This window comes from Bison bison, unplaced genomic scaffold (assembly GCF_000754665.1).
Source record: "Bison bison bison isolate TAMUID 2011002044 unplaced genomic scaffold, Bison_UMD1.0 scf7180017864325, whole genome shotgun sequence".
Taxonomy (NCBI): Eukaryota; Metazoa; Chordata; class Mammalia; order Artiodactyla; family Bovidae; genus Bison; species Bison bison.
The window spans coordinates 3,615,158-3,638,900 of NW_011494897.1; the positions used below are offsets into that span (position 1 = coordinate 3,615,158).

The following is a 23,743-nucleotide window of genomic DNA, read 5'->3' on the forward strand; positions in this document are numbered from 1 at the left end:
TGGACAGACAGCCTGACCGGCTACAGTCCATGGGGTCGCAAAGAGTCAGACATGACTTAGTGACTCAACAACGACAACACTGAATCACTCCACCAAAGCATCTACAGAAGTCCTCAGTGTTCTTTCTAGTATGATAGACCCTGATTGGGGTGATAACACATCCTTTTTTCAGCTGGAGAACTGGGTCCCTGCACATTTTAACAATATCCGACACTTAGTAAGATTTTGATTCCACCTATTTATGCTTACAGATGTTAAGAACATAAAACAAAGAGAAAATTAAACAAAATTGTCCTCAAGTTGCTTACAGGCTAATTGGAAAGGCCAGACCTACTTGTCTAAACTCATCAGTATTGCTTTCTGAATTCACCTACAGCCCGAATTTTTTCTCATCATTCAAAAGGGTTTCCCCAGCATCCATTTATGTGTGGTGACAAAAGGGCACGAGGCTATTGAGAATCCATGCAGTAAAACTATCAGCAGTTACAATTAGCAGCCCAAGAACGAAGAGACAAGTGAAGCCTGTACTTACCCTACTGTGCTGAGTGTCTGAGCTCCACAGATATGGGCATGCTCCAGCACAGAAGTTGGCATTGTACCCTTTAGGCTCATGAATCCATTTCCACCCAAGATCCCTCTTGAAATCAATGTAAAGTGGGCGTAGGCAACAATTATCCTGCACATTTCTGATAAAAGAAAGAGCAATGGAGATTTTAAAGCTGATTTCCGTCCCACTCCAGGTCCCTTATTCCAAACCAGAAAAAATGACTCATTTGTATATTCAACAAATAAATATGAGCATTGGGGTTCCCTGGTGGCTCAGTTGGTAAAGAATCCCCAGGCAATGGGAGAGACCTGGGTTTGATTCCTGGTTTGAGAAGATCCCCTGGAGAAGGGAACAGCTACCACTCTAGTATTCTAGCCTGGAGAATTCCATGAACAGAAGAGCCTGGCAGGCTACAGTCCATGGAGTCACAAACAGTCAGACACAACTGAGTGATTTTCATACATACGTATATGAGCATATATCCCAGACAAGGTTTTAATGGTTGTACAGCAATCTCGACAGACTTTCAAAATGGGGTGTGATGGTGATTTGCCAGACTGCTTTCCCTTGTGAGTTCTATACTCTGACCCTCTTATCTGTGTCCTCAAAAACCAAACCCTTCCCTTGAAAGATGAGACATTGCAGAAAGGTGGCAGACTGAGACCAAGCCCCTTCCAACCTACAAAGCACAGTTTTGCCATCCAGCCTCTATTGCCTTTTCAAATGCAAATGGATGAAGTACAACAGCTATTTACAGAGAACCATCTCAGGCATTTTCCTTTGAGAAAAAAATCCTTTATTTCATTTCCTGGCCCTGGATCTAGGGATAAACCAGAGATCAAGAAACACGGAGTCTTGCTTATTAGTGCAACCACTGGCTCTCGCAAACAAAAAACACCCTTTTCCTTGCACTTTATCAGTGACGACCTCTCACCACCCCATAGCTCACAACATAAAGAAAGAGCCTTTCTCCTACCAGGCTCACTAAGAAACCACAGAAGGACATTCACACTTTCCCTCCATGAACTCATGTAGGAATAGGAGATAAATTTATGCTACTCCCCCTTCTCCCGTATTCTGTAGCAAAAGACACAACAAATAGTACTTTTCTTCTATCTCTCTCACCACTGTTACTGTCTGTGAAGGAGATCTGACCATGGGTACCCTGCCAGGTGGAGTGGATGATAAAGAACCCGCCTGCCAATGCAGAAGATGTAAGAGATGAAGGTTCAGTCCCTAGTCGGGAAGATCCCCTGGAGGAGGGCACGGCAACCCACTCCAGTATCCTTGCCTGGAGAATCCCATGGACAGAGGAGCCTGGTGGGCTACAGTCCATAAGATCGCACAGAATCGGACACGACTGAGGCAATTTAGCATACACGCATGCACGCACACCCTTCAGGGAGAGGAAAGGCTCCTACAGATGGCGAGTCTCCCAATTAGGGAGCCACCATCATGCTCCTCAAGTCGAGAGTTCCTTTTCTCCTTCAGCCTCAAAGTGCTTCAGAGAGACTTGGGGCGAGGGGTGGAACTCAAGGGGCTAGTTTTCTCCCTTCATAGTGGGTTCGTTGCTAAAGAACTGATGAAGACAGCATAGAAATAACTTTAAACCTCTGGTGTTACAAAATATGATGGCTCTATTTTTCTATCCCCGGCTTTAAGCAACGAGTTACAGTTCAAGTCCATTTTCAGTAAAACAAAGGCAAAGGCAGTACAGGAGTTAAACAGAAACACAATTCCTTTTTTGTTTTCTTTTTATTTCCTTTACCTAAAGCAATAGGCTGCATCCAGAGCGCGCTTCTTCCGCCGGTTGGACTGTTGGGACTCAAGTCTGTAGGAGGGCAACAACATTAGCAGGAGATGTGGGCTCTTCCCACTGTTTTTTTTCCTAGTGGACTTTATTGTTTTCTGATCACCACTGGTATAGGTAGAGGTGCCATCAATACCTTGAAAAAATGCATTCGGGTAATAAACATTTAGCTTTACCTTCATCAAGTAGAATCAGCCATACCTTTTTTCCCCCCTTTGTCTACTGTCACAAGCAGCAGTGATGACCACACAGCAGCAGCAGCAGTTGGCTCACTCCCCACAGCAACGGACAGGACGAGTACCGGTGACAAGGAACACGGCTAAATGGGGCTCTTGTCAGAAGGCAGTTCAGTGTCCAAGGCAGGGCGAGTTGCTTATGAAAGTCACTACAGAAGGAGTCTTTGACCTCTAGTCCAAGGGCACTCTTTCTCAGTAGTTCAGTCAGTCCTCAGCGTAGGCTGTGCTCAAGCCTTCAACAACTGATGACACGGCTATAGAACATGCCTTGTCACCCGCTGGGTTCCTCTCTTCCTAGGACTGGTCAACTCAAAGACTTTCCTCATGAACCTAAACTGAGTCTTACACTAAACTGCAGTGAATGAGGTTCAAGTGAAACAGAAGTCACCCTTACCTAATGCTGTTTGGGGAAGCTGTGAAGAAAGGGCTTTTTCATTGATTTTTATGGCATCCTCAACACTTTCCTGATTCCATCTGAGATGGAGAAACCTGAGCTTCCCAGAGCATGCTCAAGAGACTGCCAGCTTAAGCATTTAATCTCTGTACTTCTCAAGAATCATGACTAGGTTAGAGACTGAAATAAATCTCTAGACTTCTGGGAGGATTTTTCCATGAGCAAGGGCCACTGGAGGCTTCGGCCAAGGGATGGAGATCCCCGGTGGGGTTAGTTAGGGAAGGGCGATCAGTTCCCTAACCTGGTGGTATGGAGTAAGTGCTACACCCGCAGTTGGTCCAGACTCTCTGCTCATCTCTCATCATCCAATGACTTGTTGTCTAATGGAAGACATGACTTGAACTCTTAGCATCACCTCATCCCCTTCGACTTTTGGCTAATTCACTAAAAGGTGAGCAAGACTGGGGGAACAACTAACACTCTGTTCCGTGTTTACAAACTAATTATGAAAGTGTGATAAGGAAGCCACTTGGAATATTGGACATCAGCCAGAAAAGGGGGTGTGTTCTGACACAGATCAGGTTAGTTACAGAGGCTATGGCAGGAGGGGACATCCTTCTGTGAAATCCAGTGGTGGATTCCTGATGTTGGGTTTGGGAGCATTATCAATGGATGTCCTTGAATGCATGTTATCTTTTTCTTCTATAACATTAGCATTGGAGGAGGAAATGGCAACCCACTCCAGTGTTCTTGCCTGGAGAATCCCAGAGACGGCGGGGCCTGGTAGGCTGCCGTCTATGGGGTCGCACAGAGTTGGACACGACTGAAGCGACTTAGCAGCAGCAGCAGCAGCATTGAGGGAATGCTGATCTGCTTAAATGAAGAATGAAGAGCTTAACAGGTTCTTTAAGAGTCTGGAAGGCTGGTAAGTCTGTCAGTTAGTATTGCCAAGTCATCACCCAGCTTCGAGCAATGTAAACTGGAAACCAATCCCTTTCTGCCTTCACGTATCTTACCCCAGCCATAGCTTTGACCAAACAAATCTCATTTTCACACACAAACTGACCTCATTCCCCCAGATTATCGACAGAGGCCTTCCCTCCCCCACCTCCTTTGCCCAAGTTTCATTTACCTGCAAAGCGTGCTTCTAGTTCTTCACTTTTATTGGGGATGATGTAATTATTCGATGGTACAAAGGTGCAGCAGGGACAGTGTAAACTTATTTTAAATCCCAGGTTCCTGTCTGGAAAACATGAAGTCAAGGAGGTTATTTTTCTGTGCATCTAATACCCCTCCATCTGCCAGTGCTTTGCAAATAATTTAGGATCAGTGAACATCGAAGGAGGAAAACAGAAAGCAGTGGTCACCTTTATGGTGGAGCCATTCGTGAACAGCATCAGTGACGTCGAAGGAGAGCCATTCGCCCTCTGCTCTGGTTTTCACGACTTTGCTGTCAATGTAGCGCTGGGTTGGAGATGTTAAATCTTTGGATTTGAGAATCTAAAGGAGGAAAGGGCAAGAGAAAAGCTCAGCTGGCATACTGACAGCAGGACTAAACCCAAACTATTAACAGTATCCCAATTCACTGTCTGAGGTGAGTCCCGCTCCAGTCTACCCAAGTACTGTCATCTCATGGGCATGGCCACATGCATAAAAAAGTAACACCAGGCCATATGCCATGAAAAATAGAGCTACTAAATCAGCCATGTGTTTTGATAAAGGTGACAGAAACCATAAAGCCAAGTGTCTCAAAGAAAGTGACAGTAATTATTTTCCTCTGCTGACACAAGCTTTGCAAGATTTCGGCCATAAATTCTATGCTATTAAGTTAATGGTTTTGTTGTTCTGCTTCCCGACTATATTTCGTATGGGGAGCTGGGATGTGGGGAGGGACCAGAGGACTGGTCCAGGTCAGAGGATCTGGGCTCACCCTTGGAAGGCTCTGAATATAAATCTTCTTCAAATAAAGAGACAAAGGCCCTAATCTTGGTTCCTAAATCCACCACCATTTTAATAAAATATGGGACATGCCTCAACTTTGGAGGTAAGTCTCTAGCTGGGATTTTTACTCTCCCTGTGACTTGTTATGATTTATAAGGATATTCCACATCCCGCAGACAAAGAACGAATTTGGGCAGGAGCAGTCTGGCACGGTGTGGAGGGAGAGTCTGAAAGGAAATCAGCCTGAACACTAACAATTTAGAAAGATGCATTTATTTCAAATAAGTTAAGAGCAACTGCAGTCTGTTCTTGGGTTTCTATAGGAAGTGAGCATTTTAGGTTGCTTTTTTAAAAAACTTTCTGTCTGTCTTTAAATGATAGTGTTTTATGAACCAGTCAAACCACGACTCTAAGTCTCCAAGAACTATATTAAATCCCTACCCAAACCCATATCCTGCCTTTCCTCAGTACTTACAGGCTCAAGCCCTGTTCTTTATATTTATTTCCTGAGACTGAGTCTAACCGTGATGTGGTTACTTCATGTATACATGTTTGGTCTCTGCAACAAGTTCATAAACCTTGCCAGGGCTGGGATCAGGTCATCAATTTGATATCATTTCAAAGCACAGCACTTGACTTAATCAATGTCTATTAATAGGACTGCCTGCATATCTAGAAGATTGATTTATCCTCCTTTAAACCTTGTAAAACAAAAACACATAGTGTTCCTGCAGATTTTACAATGCATTTTCCTTCCATGTGTGCACATCATTGGTTTCAAGCAGCCCAACAACAGACACTTCCTAGGAAATTTGGCATTATAGTAGACTTTTTTTTTTCTGGATTGTTGTTCAGTCACTAAGTTGTGTCCAACTCCCTGCAGCGCCTAGGACTGCACCATGTCAGGCTTCCCTGTCCTTCACTATGTCCCAACATGTGCTCAAGTTCATGTACATTGAGTCAGTGATGCTATCTAACTATCTCATCTCCTGTTGCCCCCTTCTCCTTTTGCCTTTAACCTTTCCCAGCATCAGGGTCTTTTCTAATGAGTTGGCTCTTCGCATCAGGTGGCAAAGTATTAGAGCTTCTTCTGGATTAAGGAAGTACAAAATAGGGAGAAAATCATATAATTGGACTTCGGATGTCCTCATGAATCTTTAGACTAACCTTACTCTACAAGCCTGCCTCTCAAGTGCAACAAACCCCACTATGCACAGAGAATCTAGAGGTAATCGTGATCCTACCATACACAAGAGATGCCCTTTGTGAACCAAAGGAAGAAAAGAAACATGATTTAAGGGCTGAGTACATGGGCCCTGAGTTTGGCACACATTATTTCATTTAATTTAATTCTGAAAACATTCCTGTCAGGTAGATGAAGGAAACCAAAACTCAGAGAGGTTGAATAAGTTGCCCAAAGCCTCACAGTGAACAAATGATTCAAAGCAATTCCAAGTTATTTTTCCAACTCTGATGCTGGATTCTTGAAGGCCAAAAGAGTTGTGAGAGCCCTCTTGGATCATGACTCACCCTTACCCCTTTCCAGATGACAGAAAATAGTCAATGACAGAGGCAAATATTTCTAATAAGATTATAGTAAATGTTGGTAGAAGATGAAAATATACCACATGGGACATATATGTAGTTAGTTAATGCTGACTTATCTATAACTTTCAAGATGCAACTTAACAGTTATATCCTCTGGAAATCAAACCTTGATTTGATTTCCTGCCTTGGAAATACTCCCAGTTGGGGAAATAAGACACTATCTATCCAATTCAGGAAAATCAGTACAATTCACCTAATAGTTGAGAAGACGTTTTCAGGCATTTCCATCCGTCTCTGACTAAAAACGGTAACATTCCCAAAGCTCACCTTTCCAACTTTACATTTCTTCCTCTAGCTGACTTTCTATCATGATGTGTTATTTCATAATGCATTGTGTACTTGCTTTGTTCCTAATTAACATGTGCATGCTAAGTCAGTTCAATCATGTCTGACTCTTTGTGACCCTATGGGTTGTAGCCCACCAGGCTCCTCTGTCCATGGCATTTTCCAGGCAAGAATACTGCAGTGGGTTGTCGTGCCCTCCTGCAGGGGGTCTTTCTGACCCAGGGACTGAACCCGTGTCTCTTATGTCTCCTGCACTGCAGGCAGATTCCTTACCACTACTGTTACCTTGCTGTTCTTATTCAGTCACTCAGTCGTGTCTGACTCTTTGCAACCCCACGGACTGCAGCACTCCAGGCTTCCCTGTCCTTCACCATCTCCTGGAGCTTGCTCAAACTCATGTCTATTGAGTCAGTTATGCCATCCAACCATCCCATCCTCTGTTTTCCCTGTCTCCTCCTCTCTTCAATCTTTCCCAGCATCAGGGTCTTTTCTAATGAGTCGGCTCTTTGCATCCAGTGGCCAAAGTACTGGAGCTTCAGCTTCAGCTTCAGCATCGGTCCTTCTAATGAATATTCAGGACTGATTTCCTTCAGGATTGACTGGTTTGATTTCCTTGCAGACCAAAGGATTCTCAAGAGTCTTCTCAAACACCACAGCTCAAAAGCATCAGTTCTTTGACTCTCAGCCTTCTTTATTGTCCAACTCTCACATCCATACATGACTACTGGAAAAACCATAGCTTTGACTAGATGGACCTTTGTCAGCAAAGTAATGTCTCTGCTTTTTGATACACTGTCTAGGTTTGTCACAGCTTTTCTTCCAAGGAGCAAGCGTCTTTTAATTTCATGGGACTGCAGTTACCATCTGCGGTAATTTTGGAGCCCAAGAAAATAAAGTCTGTCACTGTTTCCATTGTTTCCCCATCTATTTGCCATGAAGTGATGGGACCAGATGCCATGATCTTAGTTTTTTGAAGGTTGAGTGTTAAGCCAGCTTTTTCCCAGTGCCACCTGGGAAGCTCTAATTAGCATAGTGTATATCTTATTCATCTTCATATCCCTAACACTTAGATGCACTGTCTAGAACAAAACACATTGCTTTCATTGTTGAATTAATTACATCTGATAAAGATATATCTATCACATATCAAATATCTTCAATATGTATCTGTGAGATATATGTATATATCTCATAACTTAAGATATCATATATGTCTGTATACATATATGTGTGTGTGTATGTGTATGTGGGCCTACCCTGGTAGCTCAGATGGTAAAGAATCTACCTGCAATGCAAAAGACCCAGGTTGGATCCCTGGGTTGGGAAGATCCCACAGAGAAGGGAATGGCCATCCACTGCAGTATTCTTGCCTGGAGAATTCCATGGACAGAGGAGCCTTGCAGGCTACAGTCCATTGGCCACAAACAGTTGGACAGGACTGAGCAACTAACACTTTCACTTTTCACATATGTGTATATATACAAATACACACAATCTCACTAAAAATACAGAATATTAAAAAAAATCATGACCACATTGACAACATGGGCAGAAAAAATGCACACTAGCAAATCTAATTAAACTTATCTTATAGAGAAGGTAAATCTAGATTATCTGGCTTTAAAATCAAATCAAGGAGGAGCAAAGAGATTCTGAATTTTTTTTCTTTTTAAATCTCATTAGAAGATAAGTGCTTCCTCAGCCACAGAACACTGGTACGTTCTGACATCGGACAACCTCATACTCTCACACGGGTGAAAGGTCCTCCATATCTTTTTACTAGTTCAAGAACAGGCCAATTCAAACCACCAAGAAAGACAGCTATTGAGCTACCAAATTCTGAAACAGAAAAGTGACTTCAGTCTTGTGGGTTTGTTGTCTTGAACTTTATGGCCAAGGAGTTCTTAAACCCACTTGTTGCAATTTAACTCCATTCTTTCTTATCCAGTCCTTAGTGGAAACAGGAAACAGCTGCTTTCCATCACTCATAGAATATCCCTCATATTCTTGGAGACTATTATTAAGTCCCCCTCAGCATGCTCAGTCTCCCTCTCTAAGCTAAATAAACCCAATTCCTTTAGACCATATTTTGAGGGCCAGTTTCCCAAACCTTTAATCACTTGGGTCACCAATAAGGATGGATGATGCTGTATAAAAGTACTCCTCCTACAGCTTGGGGGTTTAATTTCAGAACTGGCTAGAAAACCTTCTAATCACATCCCAAAGTCTCGAATCTTAACTTGAAAGGTATTTTCTAAGAATAGGCACACTCTCCCTGTTCCCTGTTTATCCTCCATTTATCACCCACGCTAAATTAAGCTGTAAGGAAAGAAAATCAACCCACTGCTTTTATCGAGTAGAATTTTCTTAAATTCAAGAGTTGATACAAAAATGAGCACCTCGGTCAACTTCCCATTCTATTTAGCCTTTTCTGCCAGCCTTTCTTCTGCTAGTGTCCCAACAAGTGTATTGATATTAACAGTCCTGGATGGCTTTTTTTCCCTAGAATCACAATCGTTTCTAAATTCCTTTATACATTTTATCATAACAAAGATAATTTAGTTGAATGGTAAAAACTCTCTTAACTGGCTGCTGTTTTACTGTCCAGATTAACCAGTGTTCTCCATTTTTTCTGTAATAGGTATTGGCTGATGCCCACAGCACAGTGGGATTCATTACTGGAAAGATACTCTCTAGTATGTTCCAAGGACTTCTGGTCTTACCAGTTGAGTGCTTAGAGAGTATCAATCGTATATCTTTCTAAGCCTGTTCAATATCAAGTTGAACATGATATTGTAATTATCCAAGTTCTTTAGATGTTCTAGAAACTGATGAAATACAGGACCAAATGTAAAGAAAGCTATGCTTCTGTGAGAACAGACCTGAATGCCTTAGAAAGTCTTCCCAAAGCAAGTTTCTTTTAAAAAAAATTTTTTTGAAAAATAGTTTGGTGAGTCCTCAAAAAGGTAAACATGCAATTACCATACGATCTAGCAATTCTACTACTCCTAGATCCATACCCAAAAGAATTCAAAATAGGGACTCAAATAAATACTTGTATACCAATGTTCATAGCAGCATTATTCACAATAGCAAAATGATAAAAACAACCCAAGTGTCTATCAACAGATACACAGATAAAGAAAATGCAGTCTACACATACAATAGAATACTACTCAGCCGTGAAAAGTAATGAAATGATGACATATTAAAACATGGATGAATCTTGAAAATTATGCTAAGTCAAATAAGCCAGACACAAAAGGACAAATATTATACAATTTCACTTACACAAGATACCTAGAATAGGCAAATTTATGAAGATATAAAGTAGGACAGAGGTGACCAGGGGCTGGGGGTAGCAGGAATGGGAAGTTATTTTTTATGGGCACAGTTTCCATTTAGGATGATAAAATTTTTTCTATAAATGGATAGTGGTGATGGTTGGACAACACTGTGAATTTATTTGATGCCACTGAATTGTATACTCTAAAAAATGATTAAAAGTTAAATTCTATGTTAGGTGTATTTTACTGTGATAATTTTTTCCCAATTTTAGATGTGGGAGCGACAGCTATCAAATTTAAAAAAAAAAAAACAATGTGTTAAAAATTTAGAAGGATCTTGCACTCTGTTCACTTAGCAGATGTCCTGAAATGAGTCTCTCCCTCAAAGAAACTAAAAACTAAAAATCATTGACAATGTGCTATGGATGTGGTTTAGGCAAAATAGTAGACATGGACTGGCAATTTGTTGTCATTGTTCAGTTGCTAAATCATGTCCAACTCTTTGTGACCCTATGGACTGTAGCCCACCAGGCTCCTCGTTCATGGGGTTCTCCAGGGAGGAATATCGGAATGGGTTGCCATTTCCTTCTCCAGAGGATATTCCTGACCCAGGGATCTTATGTCTCTCATGTCTCCTGCACTGGCAGGCAGATTCTTTAATACTAAGCCACCTGGAAGCCCTGGATTGGCAACAGACAGAGCCATAGTCAAAGAAGAGGCGTTGGTCTTTTACAGAAAACTCAGCATTTACATTGTGTTAGGGTGTGTGTGTGTGAAACATATATATACACACACATGTATACATTTTAAGTTAAAATAAAAGTTTACCTCCTGCCTTCCCAATTTTGTTTTTACAATTTTTTTTCTAAAGTTTTTGCTTTAACTGACTTTTTTCTTTAAATAACAGACCAACAACTGTTGTTGACTAAATTAGAAGAGAGTCTCTAATATATTAAAAATGAGATATAGCTGTCTCTTACTTAGCTACCACCCACAGCGATGCCTGAATGGTACCTTCATTATGTTATTGATATATACACATTATCTGTAATATGTGTAAAATGCCCACGTACTATCTTTGGCAAAGCTCTCAGTTCTTCCCTAAATTATAAAACTCCTTGCACAAAAGGATCCATTCATCCCTCTGACACTGGAAACCAGCCGATCAGGGAGTGGAGAGAGGCAAAAGTCACCAATGTTACCCAATAGTTTAGGAGCAAGGAAAAAAAGAAGAAATAGAACTCTAGATGCAGAATTATAGCCAGAGGAAATCTTAGTCTTAAAGGAAAAATGATGTAAATCAATTCAGGATTTGGCTTAGAACCCGAAGACACCTCTTCCATTCCTATGAAACATTGCAAAGAGTTATAAGAAAGCACTGGGAATTCTACTTTACTTTCCATATTCAGACATCAATAGATCTACAGAAAAACCTAGGGGCCCATTCAATCAGACTTTTAATGGAAAGAGAGATTTAATCATAGGAGAGAAAAACGAAAATGAGGTTATCTAGTGTGGGCCCATCTTGTTCCTTTTTAATTTTTTTTATGTTTCTTTCTTTTTTTTATTAATTTTTATAGGAGTATAATTGCTTTCAATGTTGTGTTAGTTTCTACCACATAATAAAATGAATCAGCTATATGTGTGTGTGGTTATTTTTTGGATTGCCTTCCCATTTTGGTCATCACAGAGCACTGAGTAGGTTTCTATAAGCTATACAGTAGGTTCTCATTACTTATCTATTTTAAACATAGTATTGTATATATTTCAATCCCAATTTCCCAATCCATTCCACTCTCCTTCCCTCCTTAGTATGAAGAACAATATGAAGGTTCCTTTAAAAACAGGACTACCATATGACCCAGCAATCCCACTACTGGGCATATACGCAGAGAAAAACATAATTTAAAAACACACATGCACCACATGTCCATTGACAGAGGAATGGATAAAGAAGATGTGGTACATACATACAAAGAAATATTACTCAGCCATAAAAAGGAACAAAATTGGTTCATTTGTAGAGACATGGATGGACTTTTTAAATGTTTTTAATGTGCATGCGTGCTAAGTTGCTTCAGTCACGTCCGACTCTGTGCGACCCAATGGACAGCCTCCTCTGTCCACGGGATTCTCCAGGCAAGAATACTGGAGTGGCTTGCCATGCCCTCCTCCAAGGGATCTTCCCAACTCAGGGATCAAACCTGCAGCTCATGTCTCCTGCATTGGTAGGCAGATTCTTTACCACTAGTGCCACCTGGGAAGCCTGATATTTAATGTACTTAAGGTTTAAATGTACTTAAGGTTTAAATGCATTTCAGTGTTTAAAACGTTTGCTGTGGCACGTATTGGCATGCACAGAGTGACAACGCAATGCCAAATTAAACCTTCATTCTGCTGGCTCCAAGCACCAATCTCTTAGATCTACCTCACCTTGAGTCACTAATCTCTGTGTCATGAAGTACAAGCGTCAGAGAGGCACTCAGAGGCCATCTCTCCAAACCAAAACAATTCATACTCTAACATCTCTGTCTTGATCTGAAGACCTCTCATGACAGTGATCTTGCTACTTGTTGAGGAAGATCATCCCTCTTTTGGCCAACTGGTAGGATGAAATTTTTATTCATCTTGAACTTAAAATTTCCATCAACTCGTCTTAGTTAATAACAGTACCATTGGTTCATCATCATACAATTATGCTAGTTTTTCAAATATTGAAACATTGTCACATTTCTCAGTCTTCACAGACACCTGTGAAGTGGACATTCTAGCCCTTATCATCTAAGTACTACAGCTGGAGGAGAAAAAGCCTGAGGGACTTACCTGGATTGCCAACACCTTGCAGAAAAAGCCTGGAAACATCTTGCCCTGTTCATACCAGTGGAGGAGGCTTTCCAACACTGTATGTTTTCTGCCCTCTGGAACAAGATGTCAAGTTCTCTTTCTTCTCTCTGTCAGCCCCCCATCATAGGAGGGGGCTTTCCTCAACTTCTTCCTTCAAGACAAAGTTTGTGGAGCTCTGCCATCCTTGTCAAACCCCTTTTCAATATCCCTCTGAAAATCAGTTCCTCAACAAACTCCAGGTACAGTCTAGTGCAATATGGCAAATATAGAGAATATGCCAAATGAGGAGGGGGCTGCCTCTTGCTTCCCTTGTTCTGGTCACTATTTCCAATGCCAACTCTTTATTTTTGGCAGCAGCCACATCACACCACTGAATCTAAACTTTTCGTAAAATAAAACCTTTGTTCTTACACAAACCATTAAGTCAGATTTTCCACCCCAAGTCCTTTCTGGAATGACATTGAATAAAGACAAAGAAATGAAAGAAGGCAGAGAAGAAGGTTGGTTTTTCTAGCCAGTGGTTCTTCAACTTCAGCCTGCATTGACACAACTAGAGGGCTTATTAAAACATCTCTAGAGCTTCTGATTTAATAGGGATAAGAGGGGCACAAGAACTTGTATTTCTAACATCTTCCTTGGTGATGCACCAGCTGCTGGTCTCGGGACTACTCAGAAAACTACCGTTCTAGTATATACTGCTGCTGCTGCTGCTGCTAAGTCGCTTCAGTCGTGTCCAAGTCTTTGCGACCCCATAGACGGCAGCCCACCAGGCTTCCCCCGTCCCTGGGATTCTCCAGGCAAGAACACTGGAGTGGGTTGCCATTTCCTTCTCCAATGCATGAAAGTGAAAAGTGAAAGTGAAGTCGCTCAGTCGTGTCCGACTCTAGCGACCCCATGGACTGCAGCCCACCAGGCTCCTCCATCCATGGGATTTTCTAGGCAAAAGTACCGGAGTGGGGTGCCATTGCCTTCTCCAGTATACTGACACAGTTCATTTTTGAATCTAAATGCAAATTAGACATATGTCTCCAGTAACTTTGCAGCTCTTTTTTGACCTGGGTGTTTAGCACTTCAGAATTTCTCTGAACCTTAACTTTGCTATTCAGCATCTCAACTATCCTTGCCATAGTACCAGTCACTATGCATCCAATATATTCATCGGGTTGATGAAGACATTCCATCCCCTCTGTAGTTCCTTAGGTTTCTTTGAAAAACCCATGGAGTTTGCCAAGTGCCTTTGGAAATCATTAGTGTAGGGAAAAGGTTCATACACTAGGCTTTGAAGCCAGGCAAACATAAACCATCACTTGCTGAGTATGACGAACTCTAGGTCCGCCCATGTTGCTGCAAATGGCACTATTTCACTCTTTTCTGGCTGAGTAATATTCCACTGTACATATCTTGTGTATATTATTGTATATATCATTGTACCACATCTTCTTTATCCATTCATGTATCAATGTTAACTTAGGTTCTTCCATGTCTTAGCTATTGTAAATAGTGCCACTATGAACACTGAGATGCACGTATCTTTTCCAATTAGAATTTTCTCTGTATATATACCCAAGAGTGGGATTGTAGGATCATATGATAGCTCTATTCTTAGTTTTTTAAGGAGCCTCCATACTGTTCTCTATAGCTGCTGTGCCAATTTACATTCCCAACAGTGTAGGAGGATTCCTTTCTCTCCACACTCTGTCTAGCATTTGTTATTTGTAAATTTTTTCATGATGGCCATTCTGATGGCCATCAGTGTTAAGTGATGCCTCACTGTAGTTCTGACTTGCATTTCTCTATTAATAATAATTGGGGATGTTGCACATCTTTTCACGTGCACACGGCTGTCCTCTTAGAAGGATACTGCCCATATAAAATTAGAAGCCTACCCTATTCCGGTATAACCTCATGTTAACTAATTACATCTGCAATGCACCTATTTCCAAATAAGGTCACGTTCTGAAGTGCTGAGGGTCAGGATGCCTATGTATCTATTTTGAAGGGATATAATTCAACTTATAACAGTAGATGCTCATACATTACACAGGGTTGGCTATTTTCGGGTGCTCAGTCTGATTAGGAAGTTCTTCAAAGCAAAAAGCACTTTCTTATTCTTCCAAAGAGTATTTTCCACTGCAGTTTACATGGTCCAACTTCAGTAAATTCTTATTGACTAACAGACTTCATTAGAAAGACATATATGATCAAGTGACATATAAGCCCCTGAACAATCAATCTTTTAGAAGTGATAGAAACTACTTCTCAGAATTTCATACATACATATGACACACACTTCACAGAGACTTCATAGATAGACATCTGTATCTATATATCTTTATCTCTATCTAACTATGATGACAAAGAATCACCAGACAATGTAAATGATTTTATACTGCATTTTACCTTACTTAATATATTTCATTGTAGGAATGAAAATGATGACAAAAAGCAAGAGAGCTGAATTTCCATGTAATAGAAAGTGGAGTCTTAGAGCAGAATTGGATAAAGACTTCTCTTCCATGAGGCATAAACATAACCCCCCAGCCCCATTTAACTGCAGCCTCCTTGAGCAACGCTGGGTCACCTTGTGGGTATCTAACAAGCTTACATACTGCATGAATCTTTTGAAAAGTGGCCTAACAGACCCAGTTCTTTGCCTCCTTCTCTCATCACCACATCCTGTAATTGCCATGGCTCTCCAGTGACTGTATCCCTCTAGGGGGTTGTAAGGAATTTGTTCTTCGTAAGAGCTTCATGAGATCCTGTATAGTAGAAGCCTACAGAATGCACATCAACTTTGAAAGGAAGACTCACCTGACAACACAGTCTCTTTGGAGCTGAGAAATCTACATTATTATGTCTAAAATTAACTCTTTCTCTTTACTGACCAAAGTAATGAAATTAAAAGACACTTACTCCTTGGAAGGAAAGTTATGACCAACCTAGATAGCATTCAAAAGCAGAGACATTACTTTGCCAACAAAGGTCCATCTAGTCAAGGCTATGTTTTTTCCTGTGGTCATGTATGGATGTGAGAGTTGGACTATAAAGAAAGTTGAGTGCCGAATAATTGATGCTTTTGAACTGTGGTGTTGGAGAAGACTCTTGAGAGTCCCTTGGACTGCAAGGAGATCCAATCAGTCCATTCTGAAGGAGTTCAGCCCTGGGATTACTTTGGAAGGAATGATGCTAAAGCTGAAACTCCAGTACTTTGGCCACGTCACGCGAAGAGATGACTCATTGGAAAAGACTGATGCTGGGAGGGATTGGGGGCAAGAGGAGAAGGGGACGACAGAGGATGAGATGGCTGGATGGCATCACTGACTTGATGGACGTGAGTCTGAGTGAATTCTGGGAGTTGGTGAAGGACAGGGAGGCCTGGTGTGCTGCGATTCATGGGGTCACAAAGAGTTGGACACGACTGAGCGACTGAACTGAACTGAACTGAATGCACATTGATAGGCTACTATGTTATACAGATCCAAGTGCAAGTAATAACATATGGCATACAGAGGGCTTCAATGACCTTTATGGAAATGATACTTGCAAGCTACACATATACACACACACCACACAAATGTACATCCACACATATATACACACACATACATACACGTACACAATATATTAATATATACACAGATACGTGCTTAGTTGTTCATTTGTGTCCGACTCTTTGCAACCCCATGGACTGTAGCTCGCCAGAATCCTCTGTCCATGGGGAGTCTCCAAGCAAGAATACTGGAGTGAGTTGCCATTTCTTTCTCCTGAGGATCTTCCCAACCCAGGGAATGAACTCAGGTCTCCTGCATTGCAGGCCAATTCTTTACCATCTGAGCCACCAGGGAAGCCCAAAAATACTTGAGTGGGTAGCCTATCCCTTTTCCAGGGAATCTTCCAGACCCAGGAATCGAACCAGGGTCTCCTGCATTGCAGGCAGATTCTTTACCAGTTGAGTTACCAGGGAAGCCCATACACACACATACATATAAATACACACACACACATACACACACACACACAGAGAGAAGCCTCTCCTTTCTGATGGAAACACCTCATAATTCCCTATTGTTTCCTTCACTGTTTTTCAGTCTCCATACACAGGCCTTTGTGCTGACTGCACATCTGTATAAACAAGCAAATGAATCTCTATAGGTCTGGGGGATGAAGGAGTCCTTTGTGGAAATGGAAAGTCTCTGATGCTCTGCAGCTCAACAGCATTCACAAGACCATTGGATGTAAATCACACAACAGAGAAAACGATTCAAGCAGTCACAAGTCACGTCCTCACAGGCAAGGAAAGAGGCACGTGCCTTCTACCCATCAGTGATGGAATCTGAAGGGCAACAAAGTCAAGACCATAGTTCTACTTGGTCCCTGGGGCCAAACCACAGAGCTCAGTACCGAGGGTGCTGATAATGACCAGGTTGCTTCCTACCATGGGGTGAATGAGTCCCGCCAACAAAACTTCAAGCTCTCTGAGGCCATATCTTCATTTCCTCATTCAATTTCCCCTTCCAATCCTGCTGCAACTCCACACGAACACACACATACTTGGGGAACACACTTCCAACCCCCTTCTCCTTCTTCCTGGCTCCCAACAACCCATGTGACCTGTACTATAATTCAAGTCCCAGCTCACATTCAGCTGAGCCCTTTAATTTAGGGGGTGTGACTCTAAAGTAAGGAGTCTAAAAAAAACAAAGAGCCTGTCTTTTCTACCGTGTTGATGGGTTACCCAAGAGTATCAGTTTCACTAATTTATTATATGCATATGTATGTATTTTATCTACATGGTTATTATTCACTTACCAGAAGTAGCTCTGAATAAGTAACAGAAAATGGGTAGCTATCCATGTTTCTTTCTTCATAAATAGCTACACGGCTATGGTTAGAACAAATCTAGCAGAATTTCCAAATCCAAATAAATGATGTTTCTCAAGAGTCCCCTGATGATGTTACACTCTTATTTCCACAGTGTTCCTTGTACTTAAATCTTATTTTGAAATGTTCCTTCAGTGTATTCAAAGACGTTTGTCGAGCATACATATGCACTAGGTGCTGTTCTGGGAGTTTACCCCCAGAGGTACAGACAAGATCATAAATAAGATGAAGAAGAGAAGATCAAGTGTACCACAGGGCATGGGTATGGAGGAGAAACAAACAGTGAAGAAAGGGGATGGTACATGTTAGGAAGAGGGACCTTAGACATCACACAGGGTGGCCAGGGAGGTCTCTGAGTGAGTGACATTTGAAGAAAAATCTGAAGGAACGATGAGAGAGAGGCTTCTGGGAAGCAGTAAAGAGCATTGTGGGTGGAAGGAACAGCAGCTGCAGACGTGAGGAGGAGGTGAGCCCAGGGTGAGGAGCAGCAAAGAGGGAAGGACGAAGAACCCCCTGAGTGGAACCAGTCATGGCTGGGGGACGAGTGAGCAATGGGTAAGGGACGGCCTCACGAGGCACAAGAAGGCTGTTGGCTCTTACACAGAGTGAGGTGAGAAGCCGTGACAGGGCTCTGGGCAGGAGATTTGGATCTAAGCAACCTCTTGGGAGAAATCAGCCCCACTGCTGTGTTGCAAATGGCCTTGAACAGGGCTAGGGTGCAAACAGCGAGATGAGGCCATTACAAAAGTCCAAGTCCTGGGACCAGTGTAGTAGAGGCAGAGAAGTTAGAAGTGGTTGGATTTGGGATCCATCCTTTAAACACTTTAAATCACATAGGAAAATCAACTTAGTTATTTTTATTTTCGACTTAAACTTTGTTGGCTGGGACCTCCCTGGTGGTCCAGTGGTTAAAAAAAAAAAAAAAACAACCTGCCTTCCAGCGCAGGGAATGCAGGTTTGATCCCTGGTCAGGGAACTAAGAGTCCACATGCTGCAGAGCAACTCAGTCCATGCGCTACAACCACAGAGCCCATGGACTGCAGCTACTGAGCCCCACGTGCTCCAGATCCCATGCCCTGCAACCACAGAAGCCTGGAGGTCGCAGTGAAGACCCAGCACAGCCAAAAACAGAAAGTGTGGAAATACTGAAACAAAACAAATTTCTCAAAAATAAAAAAAAAACCTGGCCATTTTTGGCCATTTTCAAGAATCAACAGGATTTTCAAAAATATAGATTCGTCCCCATTGAAAGAATTTACGGTTCAGTATTTGTAGGTTCTAAACACAGTTCTAAAGCAAAAGTTCCTCCAAATATTCTGATTATTGTTGCTACCAGGAAATAAACATATATCCTTCTTTGGAACAATTTTTGCCCTGGTGGAGTTATAGAAAAATTGGCATACAATTATAAGATGAAAATAAAACTACTGAAGTCAACACAGGAAGCAGGTATCAAGCCTATTTGTGTGGTGGTGAGGCAGAGGTACAAAGATATCCTCACTGGGGTTGGTCATTCTGTAATGGTTTCTTCAAAAAGAAAAGCCAGACACATTACAGAGTCAACTCATCAGAGCTGTGTCAGAGTCCTGATAAAGCAAATATCCAGAACGCTAACACCTCGGCTGTTTCCCATAATCCTGCTCTGCTCTGCTGATCCCCGGAAATGGGTCAGAGGAGACCTCGTCCAACCAGAGATGAATGACATCGTCCAACCAGAGATGACTGACATCATCGAGGAGTAGTTTTACGATCACAAACCCACTCTAGGGGAAATATAAACAAGTTCTAGATGACAAGCAAAACCCTGATGAAAATAATCCACTCCTGACACAGCCAATGTGCCAGACACTCTATAGTGGCGTTCTCTTCACACCAACTCATTAGACAAGAACTGTATCTCCATTGGATGATGAAAAACTGAGGCTCAGAGAGATAAGTGATTTGTAAGAGCAGAAAACTAATATTAATAAACAAAAAAAGGTAAATGATGAAACCAGGGCTGACTGGCTGTAATGTTCCTTTTCTTTCCCACCCAGAGCTACTCACCAGCAACTGAATGAGACCACCACCTGCAGAGTGAGTTGAAAATATTATTTAAGGAAGTCCTGAAGCAAACTCGTGGGACAGCCACTGCACACCCAGGACTTGGAGAGCTAGGGTCTAAGGTGAGTGTTCTCATTACTAAGAGATTTTGAAAAGATTGCAAATGTAAGAGATGGTTTCTCATAAAAGTTCAAAATCAGTGCTTTGGGAATAACAATAATACTAACCATTGAGTAGACTCATTGTGCTAGGAATTTCCATGCATTTGCTCATGCCTTACAAAATCCTGGCCAACGAGGTGTTTTTATTTACTTTTAACAGATAGAGGAATCATTTCGGTGCTGTGCCTTTCTCAGATTCCCCAAAGTCACACTTGGAACCCACACTGGCCCAACGCTGAAGCCTGTGATCCTCCTACCAGTAGGATAAAGTGAGCAACAGCACAGCATCTGGAGCTAGGCCATCTGGGTTCAAATCCTGGCCCTGTCTCTTCCAAGTTGTGTGGCCTGGACAAGTTGCTGAACTTCTCTGTGCCTCCGTTTCCTCATTTGTAAAATTAAGGTAATAATAGGATTATTATAGTGATTAAATGAATCAATCATTATAAAGCACTTAAAATAATCCCTGCACATGGTTAGTAATGCATATGTCAGTGATAATTATCAACATGGTTACTGAGCCGCATTATGCAAAAGAACAGAGAATTATTAGTTACAATTGCATGATTATTAACATTTTTTTTTAATACAGTGGGGAAGGGCGGCTGTTTGCACCACTTTTGGGGTCCTGTCTGCTCACAGGGTTCCTAGACTCTGGGTAACGTCATAACTTAATGCAAATGATAACGATCCAATTTCCTTACGAGGCGAGCATGTCATTCGATCAGTTTGCAAAAACCTGAGGTATTAATAGCCTTGTGCAAACAAAGTGTTTATTATACCTCATGGCTTTTTTTTTTAAGTGGGTTACTATACCGCGTGTGTCTCCAATGTGGCGCCAGAGTTAGGATCAGTATTAAGGGGATTGTATGCTGTAAAATTCTGGACAACAGGAGCATAGTATAACTTTTTTTTTCAGTGGCACTTTTTGCAAGTCTAATTTAACAGACAGTCAGTTTTCTTGGCTGACCTCTTTATATTTTATAAACCCTTGGGCAATATGAGAACTGAAAGCTGAACTCTGTGTGTGTGTGTGTGTGTATGTGAGCGTGTGTGTGTGTGCAGCACGATGGTACATATGCGCGTGTGCACATGCATGGGTTTGGGATCAGGAAAAGGGTGCAGTTTTCATTAACCCCACTGAGTACTCTGGTCCTTGCAATGACAAGAACCTCATCCTTCACTCTGCAGTTTTGTTGTTGTTGTTCAGTCACTCAAGTTGTGTCTGACTCTTTGTGACCCAATGGACTGTAGTGCGCCAGGCTTCCCTGTTCTCCACTACCTCCCCGAGTTTGCTCAAGTTCATGTCCAATTAGTTGGTGATACCATCTAACCATCTCATCCTCTGCTGCCCTCTTCTTTTGCCTTCAATCTTTCCCAGCATCAGGGTCTTTTCCAATGAGTCAACTCTTCTTCACATCAGGTGGTCAAATTATTGTAGCTTCAGTTTAGCATCAGTCCTGCAAGTGAATACTCAGGGCTGAATTACAGCTTTAGAATCCCTTAAAAAGCAAGTGGAGGCCATCTACTTTGAATTTTCACTGTAAAGCCTTAGGGGTGTGCATAGTTTAAAATCTTTCTCAGAGAAGAGATATGATGTTTATTTAAAGTGGTGGGTGATTCACTCCTTCCCACTAAAATCTTCGTTTATTTATTTTGCTCCATAACCATCAAGTCACGCTTTCACCTGCAACTCTGAAAAGTCATTTCATGTGTATTGTACAGTTTGAAGCCAGAGATAAATGGATGTGACTTAGATTTAGCCACTGTTTTTGTATTGTATAGCCTTGCAAGAGATCTCTAAAGATAAGAAATCATCACATTTGCAAGCCTGTCTAAACGCAAATCCTACTAGGCATTAAAATCCAAGGATTGGGAATTCCCTGGAGCTCCAGTGGTTAGGATTCTGTGCCTCCACTTCAGGGGGCAAGGGTTCAATCCCTGGTTGGGGAACTAAGATCCCACCCATACAGCATAGTCCAAAAAAAAATAAATAAAATAAAATCCAAAGGATTAAAGAAAGGGATGAGGAAAAGCAGAAGGACAGATTGTATTTTACTTCTGTTCATCAAAGTTGTGATGGAGTATCCAGTAGAGGTGGGGTGGGAGTCTCTTATTAAGGCAAAGGTAACTTCAACTGAAGCTGAATGCTCCATCTCTACAAAAATAAACACTACTACTGCCCTTCTTATGACCAAGGTCAGGAAATACGTTTCCTTGGAAATCCACTGAGCTCATTTCACCCCAACACATTTATCTTCCACTGATTAACAGAGAACCACCAGCAGACTGTATTCTAGAAAGCTATCTGACAGCAACCTCTGTGGTCTCATGCCAGCCCCATGTGAGAAGATGACATCTCTCCTGATGTTTCATGATGTATCAACCCAGTACATCACACTGCATCAAGGAGTTCTTTTGTTTTTCTTTTAGTGGCCTCAAGCTAATAAATTAACCTAAAAATAATCTGGCAACTGACTTTGATAGGTAATTTTGTAAAAGGCTCTTCCTCTTGGAGGAAGTAAAGACTTAGAAGTCAAAATCTAAGAGATGACAAGGAAGGAAGGGAACTAACATAGATCGACTGCCCACTCTCCATCCAGCAATTATATACATGGTTTTATTTCACCCTTACAATAAACAGCAAGTGAACTGGAATTATTAAGAAAGTTTAGATCGCAATACTCACACCACTAAACACTATACCATGTTGTCTCATTAAGGGTGACTAGTGAACTAGTCAATGAAAAAAAAATACTGTGCATAGTAATTCACCAAACCTACTTCTATCTCAAGCTGATGCATTCAGATATTTCTGCTATAAGTATTGCTGGGCTCAAAGAAATATCTTGATTCAGGCAGATGGTGTATTATCTTGGAATTATCTGCCTGTCCACGCAAGGAATCAAACCAAGATGGTAGGATGTTGCCAAATTCTCACAATTCCCTTCTGGAAGGAATGAGTTCTGAGGCATTCCTTTGGATTCTCCAGATTTTGCACTAGAAGTCTCTTGGGTATATTTCAATTAGCAGAAAGATGGTACTATTGAAACACCATTTACACATCTGTTCCTCCACCAGACCCTGAGCAACTGCAAGGCACAAGCTGAGTCTGATATATATGGCTAGATTATTTATGTTGTTCAGTCACTAAGTTTGAACTCTGACTCTTTGCAGAGTGTGGACTGCAGCACACCAGGCTTCCTTCTCCTTCACTACCTCTAAAATTTGCCTAAACTCATGTCTATCGAGTCAGTGATGCCATCCAACCATCACACCCTCTGTCATCCCCTTCTCCTGCTCTCAATCTTTCCCAGCATCAGGGTCTTTTCCAATGAGTTGGCTCTTCTACATCAGGTAGCCAGAGTATTGGAGCTTCAGCTTCAGGATCAGTCCTTTCAATGAATATTCAGGGTTGATTTCCTTTAGAATTGACTGGTTTGATCTCCCTGCAGCCCAAGGGACTCTGAAGAGTCTTCTCCAGCACCACAGTTCAAAAGTACAATTCTTTGGTATTCAGCCTTCTTTATGGTCTAACTCTCACATCCATACATGACTACCAGAAAAACCATAGCTTTGACTATCTGGACCTTTGTCAGCAAAGTGATGTCTCTGCTCTTTAATATGCTGTCTAGGTTTGTCATAGCTCTTCTTCCATATTGCTAGATGACTGGCATCAATTCTGCTACCAATGCCAGGAGGCACTCAC

The 23,743-nt window shown here is 41.7% G+C and overlaps 1 protein-coding gene across 3 annotated transcripts in view; it reads right to left on the reverse strand.

The window, feature by feature from the left end:
- TGFB2 (transforming growth factor, beta 2) overlaps positions 1 to 23,743 on the reverse strand; it is a 95,419-nt gene that overhangs the window by 8,319 nt on the left and 63,357 nt on the right. For 2 of the 3 annotated variants that reach the window (XM_010853273.1, XM_010853272.1), the window contains 4 exons: positions 4,355 to 4,487; positions 4,120 to 4,230; positions 2,316 to 2,493; positions 533 to 686 (listed from right to left, as the gene is read on the reverse strand). In XM_010853273.1, the coding sequence (XP_010851575.1) occupies positions 533 to 686; positions 2,316 to 2,493; positions 4,120 to 4,230; positions 4,355 to 4,487 (576 nt within the window). The remainder of the gene's footprint in view (positions 1 to 532; positions 687 to 2,315; positions 2,494 to 4,119; positions 4,231 to 4,354; positions 4,488 to 23,743) is intronic. The other variant, XM_010853274.1, reaches the window with a different exon arrangement.